The 12836-nt window shown below is 35.6% G+C and overlaps 1 protein-coding gene across 1 annotated transcript; it reads right to left on the bottom strand.

Moving 5' to 3' along the window:
* Positions 1-8151: 8151 nt before the first annotated feature.
* Positions 8152-8895, bottom strand: LOC110635332 (uncharacterized). The gene has a single exon (XM_021784622.2). It carries the CDS (start codon positions 8893-8895, stop codon positions 8152-8154), a length of 744 nt encoding a protein of 247 aa, XP_021640314.2.
* Positions 8896-12836: the final 3941 nt, after the last annotated feature.

Raw genomic sequence — 12836 nt, 5'->3', positions numbered from 1 at the left:
TTTGACTATTTAAACTACCGAAGGTTATAAAGGAACTTAAATCCAAACTACTACCAAGAATATTAGAATGCAAGAGAAAATAAAGCTGAGAATTTAAAAGATTCCATGAAGTAAATAATTTTAGAATTAAGATTTCGTACCTTAACGCTGTTATGGTTTTAACCTTGTTCATTCAATGGATTTAGTGTTGTTACCTTAATGGAAATTAATCCTAAAGTATCCTAGATCCTCTCTCAAGGTATCTAAGGTGTATTTTAATTAATTTGAACCCTACTTTCATAGTGATCAATCTTAATTAAAACCCTTTAAGATCTTTGATTAATTATGGAATTCCACAAAGGTCATCAACCTATCTTTAGGTTAGATTTCCTAGGTTCAAGATTCTAATTTTTCAATACTAATCTTCACCTTTAAGTTCTTCAATTAGTATCTTAGATCATAGCTAGGTGGGTACCAACACATAGCATGCATTAAGAACATAGAATATTAAATCAAAGCACAAAACTCAATTCCATTAAATATGCTTAGTGCGTATCCATAACAGAAATTAAGAGTGCTACTTTCCTAATTCTAGAATTAAAGGAACTACTCAGTTATGGTGAGTTTGAAAACATAATGTAATTAAAGTAAAAGAATACAAAAACCAATCTAAAGAATCAAAACAAAAGAACCCAGAGAAAGATTCTACACCTTTGGACTTGTGGAACATTGGCTGAAAGATCTCCTCCTTGGTGTTGATGTAGTTCTCCTTCAAATGGCTTGGAAACTAGGGTTTTTTATGCTAAATTGGAAGTTTTCTGTAGAAGGCATTCCCCCCTTTTGCATGCTTTCTGTCCTCTGGTATTTATATTAGGTGTCCTAGGGTTATGTTTTAGAATCCCAAAGGCATTGGAAGTCTATTTTCCATGCAAAAACTAAAGTTGGAATTGAATTAGGAAGCTAGCTGCTGCATGGTACATGGCCTATGTCCTACATGGCCCAGGGGTGTGTAAGTCTTTGGACTGCACTTGGCTTCTTTCTAGTGGGAGCCAAATGATTACACAGGGCACATAGGGTTTACACGGGTTAAAGTACACGGCTCGTGTACTGTTTTCTTCCCTTAGCTCTTCAGGTTCAAATGTCCAAAAGGTTACAAAGGTCTTAGTGAGTTACACGAAGTCATTTACACAACCCATGTACTGTGGCTCTTTGTGCTTTCTTTAGTTTTCTCCTGCTAGAAGGTTACAAAGGTTTGTCTTTTATCTTACTCAACCTGTGTACTTTGGTGCAGCAACTTTCCTTGCTTTTCCTTCTTTCCAAACTTGTTAAATTTACTCTTCTGCCTTGGATTTCTTTTACAACACCTAAAAAGATACATAAAACATGAAATTTAGTGGAGATCAATAACTTTAATAGAAAATTAATGAAACTAACTAAAATGCATGTGATCAACTACCTAAATGCTATGAAATACAGTATAATGATGCCTAAAAAATATATATATGATGCAAGTGTATCAAATACTCCCAAACTCAAACTTTTGCTTGTCCTCAAGCAAAACAAAACTTTTAAAAACTCATTGGGGTACTTAGAAAAATAACTAAAAACTCAACTGGCACATAACTGAAATTTTTTAATCTTCATACCAATTTCCCACTTTTAAGGCATAAAGACATCAGTAGTTGTCTGCTAGAACCTTATTCCCTTTATGGAGCTTCTACTAATTATTCCTCTGTGCACGGCCATTAATAAGTCACAAATAACCTGCTTTATCAAAATAGATATGAGAAACACTCACTCCATTAAAAATGGCTCTACTATGGATGATTATGATAAAGTGTTTTATTTCCAAACCTATAGGCACATCTCAATTTCCTAACTCTACTAATGTAGCATGCACTTTTCAAAAGATCAAAAGGTCTTTAAAAGGATTGTAACGGGGCTAAAGGGTGGTGGTTTGGCTACTAATGAAGGGTTTTTAGAGAATGCGAATATGAGGGTTGCCATTATGCACAAGTATCAAATATACTAGGTTTATTTTACTAGTTTTATATATGGAGGGGGGGCCCTTTGGTTTTTAGTGCAAAGTATGCTCCTCTGGGACTTCTTTTTTTTTTTTAATAAAAAAAAACTTGTGTCCTTTTTGTCCTCTCTCCCAAACTCATTGTTTTTGATGGGTTGGAGAGGTAATTCTTCTCAATGATTTTAACCACACATTAGCACTTTCTTCTAAGTTTTGCACCTTTTTTCCATATTTTCCTTGGTATTTAATATACTTTTTACTTACGCATTGAGCTTCCTCAAAGGGTGAGATAGGTGTTTAAGCTAGGAGCTAGGTAAATAATATAGGTAAAATTATAGGTTCAAGTTAGCTACAAGGGATATAATTTAATCAAGAGTGGCTAAGGCTTAGTGAGACCATAAACAAAGAATGTCTTAATCATCTCTTCATTAAGCATATGCTAGGATTTCATCTCGAAAGGTCCAAGAGACATGTTCTAGGGCTAGTGAGGCCATTTCAGAATTGTTTGTATTTCACTTAGGTAATTAAATTTTTCACAAATAACATATTAAAACCTTTTTGCCTATCCAAATGCATCCATTCCTCTTTCTTAGACAGTCCAGTCATTAGCTTATTAAGGTCTCGATTATAAATTTATGTTAAAAGCCTTTTTGAAAGAGTTCAAAATTTTCAAAATTTGCAAAAATTTTTCTAGATTTTTTATACACAAGTATAATATAGATATAATAAGGCAATGCAATAATAAAAATGAAATGCAATGAATGCAATGCATGCATGCAACCTCAAACTCAAATTTGACATTATCCTCATTAGCAATCACAATATGCAAAAGTAATTAAAGAAAAGGCAATAGACATTAAGAAAAGCATATTATGTATTAAGGCAAAGAGAATGAACATATAGAGCAGAGTATAAACAAAATGGACCTATCTACCTAGGTAATGACTAGGACTAAGGCCTATGCCTATGCAATGCATAAAAAAAGTGTCTTAGTCTATGGTCCTATATCTAGAATCTTTATGATGGTGAGGAAGGGGCCTCTACATCCTGCCTCTTAAGGATTATGATCAGCTTGTTGTGGGCTTCCTAGAGACTATCCTCTACTGCTCGAAGTCTGTATACTATAGTGGTCTCTAGAGCCCTCAGTCTAGTGTTAAAAGTAGTCTCCATCCTCTGCAGATAAGCAAGCATAGGGTCTGCAGGTGGTGGAGTGTATAGAGGGACTCGAGCCAGTGATCCTTGGAGGAGAGGGTCCTATTCCTCTTACTGCTGCTCCTCTCTCAACGCTTGTGCCTAGGAAGACTCCCCTAGTTCTGCCCCTATTGGTGCCTTCCTAATGACATTCCCCTCTGCATCTATGAGAAGGCACTCATCTTCAACTCTTCTGCATATCCCCATGGATATGCAGATAGTCTGATCAATCCTGGAGGTGCCAGAGATAAGGCATAGTCTAACGTGTCCTAGCACAAACCCATAGTGTAGGGCAATGGCAGTAATGAGGCCACCTAACACAATATGCCTTGTGGCCTAGTGAGACATCCTCCTCAAGTGGTTGCATAGGAAATAGTCGGTGCTGCAGTGCTGTCTTATCACCATGCACCATAGGAAGAATAGTTCATTGACGTTTACCATGCCCAGGCTATCACCATGGCCCATCATAGTGTGTGCTATGAACCGATGCATATATCTCAAGGGAGGGCTCATCAATCTAAAGGTTTAGATTTGTTGGAGTTATAAACCTTAGTGTTTAGTGTAATTAATCATCAAAACTCCACACTATCATAGTCAAGCCTATTCTAGGGTATCTCTTAGTGTCTCGCACTATCAAATCCAAAAATGGCATTAAATTTGTCTATGTTCATGATGTAGTCAACACCCAGGAGCTGAAACTTAATCTTACCCTTGTCTCCCTTGTTGGTGGCCCAAAGAGTGGCCTTAAAACTACCTAGGAACTCCAGTGTCGTGTCCTTGTATGGTGGAAACTATATTTAGGTTAATTGAGTCCACTCAATAATGTCAAGAAGCCCATCAATCTCATTTTTCAAACCCAGTTGCTCTAACAATGGGACATCCATGTACTTTGTGGACACGATCTTTTAGTTACGGAGCCTGGCGTAAATATCCCTATGCTCTGCATCTCGAAATGGCCAGGCCAGTGAGAAGTCAGGTTACGGTGGTTGCTGTGTCTGGGGTTGTAGTTGTGGCTAGGGTTGAGGCTATGTTTGGAGTTTTTACTATCTTGCTTAGTGAGTTCTTGGTCTTTAGGGTAGAGATTGTGAATCATCTCCCTCCCAGAAGAAGAACCAATTCTCCTTGTAGGTTACTTTGTAGGGGCCATGGGAAAAAGGTAAGGGAATGGCTAGGGTTTTAGGAAATCAAGAGTGGAAGAGATTTCTCAGGAGAAAATCTTGGAGAGGAAGAGTTTAAAAGTTTTTTAATGGGAATTGTAACGGTTTAAGGGCTATTTAAAGGGGTGGGGTGCTATTTAGAATGCCACTTCGCGCCTCTTCAGTATTGCGTCTGCAAAGGTTTACACGAGTCCGTGTATCACTACATGGGGTGGACCTGTGTAACTATCTGTCTCTTTTTTTTCACATTATGGCAAGTTACACGGACTATGTACCACTACACGAGTTAGGCCCGTGTAACTTTCTACCATATTTTCTCCCTCGTAGTGCACCCTATTCTACTTACACGGGGCCGTATAATGGTACATGGGGAAGGCCTGTGTAAGTTTCTGCCTCATTTCGTCTCACTCTTCTTTCACTTTTTCTAGTTACATGAGTCGTGTGGCTTCATGCTGGTACCCCGTTTAACTTTCTGGAGTGTTCATGTGTGTAAGTTTCTGGGTCCAGTATGTTACATGGAGCGTGTAACACTACACAGATCATACCCATGTAACTTTCTATACTTATAATATCTTTATACTTTTAAGTGCTTTCTCTTCCTATCTTTTCAAGGTTTGATGCTAACATGCTTCTAAGTAGAAAAATGAGATGCACATGGAAGTTAGCAATAAAAATACTTCCCTAGTTTTGTGATTTCCTCTCTTATGTGTTTATGACTTAGTGATTCCATTCTCTTCTTGCTTCCTACTCCTTGCTTCTATCAGTATGTTCAATTTGAAGAGTGGGGTGCCTACAAAGACTATAAGTAATGATAAAATGAAAAATAAGATTAACTATAAAGAACATTAAAAGTCTTGGGTTGCCTTCTAAGGAGCACTTATTTATGGTCTTTAGCTTGACTTTTCCTCTTGGTTCATGGCTGTGCTGGAGGGTTGCTGGAGGATTGTGTGGATCCTTTCTCGATTGGTTCCCCTGAGAAGTATGGCTTTAGTCTCTTCCCATTGACCTTGAAGGTGCCTGAAGTCTCACTCCATACTTCTACTACTCTATGTGGGAAGACTTGTATAACCTTGAAGGGTCCAGACCACCTTGATCTTAGTTTTCCTGGGAATAGCTTTAATCTTGAGTTAAAGAGCAAAATAAGATCCCCTTCCTTGATTTCTCTTCTAGTTATTTGCTTGTCATACCAGCTTTTGGTTCTGTCCTTGAAGATTATTGCATATTTATAGGCATCTTGCCTGATCTCTTCTAATTCATTGAGCTGTAGCAACTTCAAATCAAAATTTAGGGTTTAGATTGCCTAATAGGCCTTGTGTTCAAGCTTGATGGGGAGGTGGCATGACTTCCCGTATAACAAGCGAAAGGGGGTTATTCCAATGAGAGTCTTAAAAGCAGTGCGGTAGGCCCATAATGCATCATTTAATTTTAAGGATCAATTTTTCCTTGAGTGATTTACTATTTTCTCAAGGATCCTCTTAAATTCCCTATTTGAAACTTCTTGTTTGAGGGTGGTAAGGTGTTGCCACTTTGTGTGTCACATTATTTGAAACTTCAATAATGTTTCAAACTGCTGATTACAAAATTGACCTCCCCCATCACTAATGATTGCCCTTAGTGTGCTACATCTTATGAAGATGTATTTCTTGAGGAACTTGACCACTACTCTAGCATCGTTTGTTGGTGTAGCCATTGCTTTTACCCATTTTGATACATACTCTACACCAACAAGGATGTACTTGTTGCTAAACTAAGATAGGAATGGATCCAAAAAGTCTATACCCTAAACATCAAATAGCTCAACTTCAAGTATACCATGTAGTGGCATTTCGTTCCATCTTGAAATATTTCTAGTCCTTTGGAACTAATTTCATGTCAGTATAAAATTTCTTACATCTTTAAACAAGTTGGGCCAGTAGAATCCTGCTTGTAAGATCTTGGATGCTGTCCTTGTTGTGCTGAAGTGTCCTCCATAGGGTGATGAGTGGCAGTGTTATAGTATACTCTCTATTTCCTTATCTGATATGCACCTTATTATTAGCCCATCATAGCATCTCTTGAATAGCAAAGGTTCTTCCTAGGTGTAATCCCTTATGTTATGTAGAAATTTCTTCTTCTGTTGGTATGACATGTTGGATGGTAAAACTCTACACATAAGATAGTTAACAATATCAGCATACCAAAGTGCTTGGGACATTGCTAACAGGTACGCATCTGAAAAGGAATCATCAATTGGTAAATTTTCAAAACTCTCGCCTATTTCTTCCTACTTGAGTCAAGAGAGGTGGTCAGCTACGACATTCTCGATCCCCTTCTTATCTTTGATTTCAAGGTCAAATTCCTATAGAAGTAGAATCCATCAGATCAGCTTTAATTTTGCTTCTTTCTTATTTAAGAGATACTGAATAGCAGCATGGTCTACGTATACAATGACTTTGGATCCAACTAAGTAAGGCTTGAATTTGTCAATTGCAAATACTACTGCTAGGAGTTCATTCTCTATGGTTGCATAATTGACTTGTGCATCATCAAGTGTCTTACTAACATAGTAGATGGTATGAACCTTCTTATTCTTTCATTGTCCAAGTACTACCCCTACTGCATAGTCACTTGCATTGCACATTATCTCAAATGGTAACTCCCAATCAGGTGGTTGCATAATTGGTATAGAAATTAATGCTTCCTTTATCTTGCTAAATGCAACAAGGCAACTTTCTTCAAAATCAAATGGAATATCTTGATTTAGTAGGTTAGTTAAAAGCTTAGCTATTTTGGAGAAATCTTTGATGAATCTTGTGTAGAAGCCTGCACGTCCCAAAAAGTTTCGCACTCCTTTGATCGATAAAGGAGGTGGTATTTTCTCAATTATTTCAATCTTTGCCTTCTCCACCTCTATTCCTCTTTTTGATACTAGATGATCAAGAACAATACCCTCTCTTACCATAAAGTGGCATTTTTTCCAGTTTAAAACCATGTTTGATTCCTCATATCTTTGTAGCACTTTGGACAAGTTAACTAAACAATCATCAAAAGTGGTTCCATAAATAGAGAAATTATCCATAAAAACTTTCATTATATTTCAATATAATTAGAAAAAAATAGCCATCATGCATCTTTAAAAAGTAATAGAGGCATTGTAAAGACCAATGGGCATTCTCCTATATGCAAAAGTGCCATAAGGACAAGTGAATGTGGTCTTTTCTTGGTCCTCAGGGTGAATGGAGATTTGAAAAAATTCTGAATACCCAGCTAGATAGCAGAAATAAGAATGCTTTACTAGTCTTTCTAACATTTGATCTATAAATGGAAGAGGAAAAAGGTCTTTTCTAATGGCACTAATTAATTTTCTATAGTTAATGCACATACGCTAGTTAGTGGCTACTCTAGTGGGGATTAGCTCATTATTTTTGCTTTTTACAATAGTTGTCCCACCCTTTTTAGGTACTACATATACTGAACTGACCCATTTACTATCAGATATTGGGTATACAATACCTGCATCTAATAGTTTTAAAATTTTCTTTTTAACTACTTCTTTCATGTTAGGGTTCAGTCTACTTTGGTATTTAATAGTTGGTCTACTATTTTCTTTCATAGGTATTCTATGAATATGTACCCTATAGTCTTACTATGGGTTCTAAGCTTCCTTAAGAGTTTTTCCTCCTCTACATTATTCAAGCTAGCATCCAAAATAACAGGATATTTGGAGTTGGAGTCCAAGAATGCGTACCTTAGAGTAAAAGAAAGAGGTTTCAGTTCTACCTACTTAGTCTCCTCTGGTGACTTGCTTTTGAGTTGTTCTTCCTATAACTCTTCTACTAGTAGTGCTTGAACTAAAGGTAAAGGTAGGCTAGCTTCCAAAGATTGTTCATAGGCTACAATTTCTTTATTTTCATTCTCCACTGTGTAGTTGTGTACTATGCAAGCTTTAAGAGGATCTTCAGGATATCTCTTTTGAAATTCCTCCTCTACTAGCTTGTCTATGACATCAACCCTTAAGCATTCATCAGATACAGTTTTATGCGTCATTGCTCTAAAAAAGTTGAATTTCACTTTTTCGTATCCCACCTTGAGAGTTAACCGCCCATTTTTTAAATCTATAATAGCTTCAGTGGTTGCCAAGAAAGGCCTTCCCAATATTATGAGAATCTGAACATCTTCTTCCATCTTCAGGACTACAAAATCTACAGGAATAAAGCATTTTCCTACCTTAATGGGGATGTTCTCTAGGATGCCAACTGGATATTTGACAGATCTATCTGCCAATTGTAATGAGATAGTAGTTGGTATGAGTTCCCCAACATTTAGCTTTTGACATATAGACAGGGGCATTAGGCTCACACTAGCACCAAGATCACAGAAGGCCTTATCTATATTCATGTTACTAATGAGGCAAGGTATGGAGAAGTTTCCGGGATCTTTTAGCTTTGGATACAGCTTATTTTGTGGGATAGCAGTGTATTCCTCTGTCAAAGTAACTGTTTCATAATCTTCCAACCTTCTCTTCTTGGAAAGAATTTCCTTTAAAAATTTTACATAGGATAGCATTTGAGATAGTGCTTTTGTAAAAGGAATATTTATGTAAAGTTTCTATAAAACTTTTAAAAATTTTCAAATTACTTATCTAATTTAGCTTTTTGGAACCTTTGAGGAAAAGGTAGAGGGGGTTGGTATGATTCAGATAATTTCCTTTTCTTTCTTTCCTCCTCTTCCTTGTCTTCTTCAGCTTACGTCTTTTTCTCTTGTGTTTGGCTATTTGAATTTCTAGAAGTTTCTCCTATCTGCTTTTGCTTTTCTTCTAGTTTTTGCTCTTGTAATATTCTCTCACTCCTCATGTAATACCCCTATTTGTATAGCCTAGTACATTTCACTATTCCGATGATCGGAGTCGGTCTGGACAATTAAGGAGATTAGAACCACACTTAAGACAACTAGATAAGCCATGAACACAAATAATTAGTAATTTTCAATTAGTTAAGTATAAATAAGAAAAACAGAACATAAGAAGTTAAACGAGCCGAGAGTCACAGCGATGGGTGACCTTCTCGGGAAGGACTGCGAAGTCAATTTAAACTCAAATTTCGAACCGTAAAATGTGACGCCGCGGTCCTTAAGACTATTGTGAACACAGTGGAAAATAGAAAATCACGAAAAAGAATTGTTAAGCCAGTCAAATAATTAGGTTAGGGAATCGAAAGAAATATTGAATTATTTGCAAACCGGGTTGAACCGGCGAGGGGCAATTTGGTCAATTGACCCCGAGAGCTGACTCCTGACCTAACTTTCAAATAAAATCAGAGAAAAGAAAATTTTAGAGTCGGGAATTAAATTAAAGAACTAATAAAAAAAAATAAAAAAAAAGAAAAAGAAAAGTTGAAAAAGTAATGACATCATGTGGTGACATAAGCATGTTGCAATAAATTTTTATTTTCAAAATTTGAAATTTTGGGATAATTTCTAACAAATAAAAGACAAATTAAGAAAGAAAAAAAATTGGTCTTCTTCTTCTTCTTCTTCAAGCCATCCATTCTCTCTCTCTCATCTCTTTCATTTTCTTCATGAAACCTCCATTGAAGCCCACCTAAAGCTCCCTTAAACCCTAAATTGTGCCATGAAATCCCTACATCCCTTAACTAAAAATTGTGTTTGAGCTTTGATAAGAAGATTGGGAGTAAATAAATCAAGCAAAGTTTGAAGAAATGGAGATATAAATTCTGCTCACTTAAGGTAAGCTAATCTAACCTTTCTTTTTAGTATACATGATGGATTTAGGGTAGAAATGGATGAGATTATATGAAGAAATTGGAAAAATTTGCATGATTAGGAAGAGAGGAAATTTCGGCTAGCATGTGTGGGAGTATGATTTTCATGGTTTGATTGAATTAAAGGGGAATATAAACATCAAAGAGTTGAATGATTATGGTTAAATGCCTTGAATTAGGTAAATGCAATGAATTGGTGAACTAGGGTTTTGGACACTTAGGGTTTAGGAGTCAAAAATGTGAGAAATTGTGAAATGATGTGTTTGGCCTAGTTTGAGGTGAGAAATGGTCATTTGTGACCAAATGAAGTGTGTTGGAAGTGTTGGAATTGAGTTTAAATTCGGATTGAAAGTGGTCATGCTGCAGGCAGCAGGACCAAGGTCCCTTTGAGGGACCAAAATTGAAAATTTACAAGTCCAATTGGTATGATACCAATTGGGAATGAAAATAGACACAAAATGACACAATTTTCATTTAGGAATCATGCCCAAAAAGTGACCAAAACCTAGTGAACAAATTGACCAAATCTAGATTTTCTCAGTCTGACCTGTACAAAAATGACCAAATAAACAGTGTTTGTTCATTTAGCCATAACTTGAGCTAGGCAAGTATAAATGACCTGAAATTTTACCAATGGACATTTGAGATATAGACCTAAAACTTTCATGAAGAACACAAACCCAAATTATGCCCTTAACAAAGTCATTTGGCCACCCAAAGTTGGTAACCTAAAACTGCCAGAACCAGTTTGCTGCCCAGAAATCTGGGTTAAGTCTAATCCGGCAGCTATGATTCAAATAGCTATAACTTGAGCTACAAAACTCCAATTGGAGTGATTCAAAAAGGAGAATAAAGTTAGGACAATATGGAATATTTTCTGTGAAGAAAGTTTTGCGAAATTCTAACAGAAAAATAACCAATGGAACAGTGCAACTTAAGACACCAAAACTGAAAATTTGCAAATTTGCCTAAAAGACTTAGAATTTGAGTAAACAACCAAAACCAACAAATTTAGTGACCAAAATGTGGTATGTGGGTGAAGTTGGAATTCACATACCTATTAGGCCTTAGAAAGTCAATAAATTGACTTGAATAGTGTCGTGAATTGTAACCTCGAAACACAAAATTTAAAGAACGTCAAGTTTAGCACATTAGAGCTAGATAAAAGTGAATTTAAATTTATTTTTGGATTTATGCTAAGTTATGGTACTGAAACACTGTGAAACAATGTGTTTCAGTGGAAAAGAACCCGAGGAATCGAGTCAAGGCCAAGAGGCGACTCACTTAAGGTTTGTGCACAACGTACAATTTTTGTAGATTATCTCCTGCATATTGTTTTGAATAATTTGAAATATTGAATTGTGATATTATTATGATGCTTTTCATTTAAATTGTTGGAAGTTATTTGTGTATATTTGAGATGGCATAAATGTTTAGTAAATTGTCAAGATAAGTTTTGAAACCACAGTGTCATGACCATATATTTGAACACCTCACTAGCATGACTAGTGGGGGTAATCAGTTTCGAATTTTGATTCCTTCTCTGGCTGAAGTGTTGAGGTGTGTGCCAGTAGAAGAAGAAATTGAATGGATATCCATATATTTGAGCTAGCTAGCCTTGTGATGTGACTTCTCTTTAGCCTCTGGCTATTGAGATTATATTTGTTTCGAATGGCATGATATAACTGTGGGTTTTATGAAATTGATTTTGACACTTCAAAATGAAATTGTTTGGATTAAAATCTCATAATTCATGTTTTGTATTTAATACTCATGTTCAATCTAATTTTTGAATAAATATGATTTAAACTCTGCATAAAGATTATTTTAGTATGTTGTACACCACTGAGTCCTAGTACTCAGCGATGGCTGTTATTGCTGTCGCAGATTTAGAGACTAGAGGAGCAGCAGATTGAGCTGCTGAAGACAGAGGAGCTACCTGCTTTGAAGTTATTGGGTATAATTTATACCCCGAATGTAAATATTTATTTTGATGTATGTAATGCATGTAATTGTATGGACATGTAAAATTGGTCTTGAGCAGCTTGTACAAAGTTTGTATAAAGTTGTAATAAAATTTAGTTTGAATTTCTTTTAATTTAAATTTTTAGTATGATGTATATATAAATTTTTTATTTTTAATGAAATATGAATGAATGAAATTGATTGACAGTATCTTGATGATTATTGAATTTTTGGAAATTGAGAAATGAGGATTATTGAATTTTGAAACTTGAGAAATTGGTTGGGATTGTTGTGGAGTTGTTGAAATTGTGGACATAAATTATTAGAAGTACTTTTTACAAGTACTTGAAGAACTGTTTTCTCAAAATACAGACGGCACTCTGCCAAAATTTTTATAAAATTTACGAAAAAATAAAATGGGCAAAAAAAAAATTTAACTAGTTTTCAACTTTGAATAAATGATTTTAATACCTATTAGAAAATGCTCACCACTTATAAAAGTAAGAAAATTATTTTAAAATCCCTTGTAGGGTACTTAGTGAGTTATCAATAGTTCATTAGGTATTCTACGGGATCATGTTATGCCTTACAGAGGGGTAAGGTGTGACATGTTTTAGTGGTATCAGAGCAAAATTTTTAAAGTATGTTTTAACTTATGAAATTGTGTCTTTTCTTGTTAAGTACAATTGCTCAACGTCCATATTTGTTACATACAATGCATTACATCATAAATATGAACTAATAGAGAGAAATCTCCTTGTT

The sequence above is a fragment of the Hevea brasiliensis genome, chromosome 4, assembly GCF_030052815.1.
Source record: "Hevea brasiliensis isolate MT/VB/25A 57/8 chromosome 4, ASM3005281v1, whole genome shotgun sequence".
Taxonomy (NCBI): domain Eukaryota; kingdom Viridiplantae; phylum Streptophyta; class Magnoliopsida; order Malpighiales; family Euphorbiaceae; genus Hevea; species Hevea brasiliensis.
This window is presented reverse-complemented; position numbering and strand designations above follow the sequence as displayed.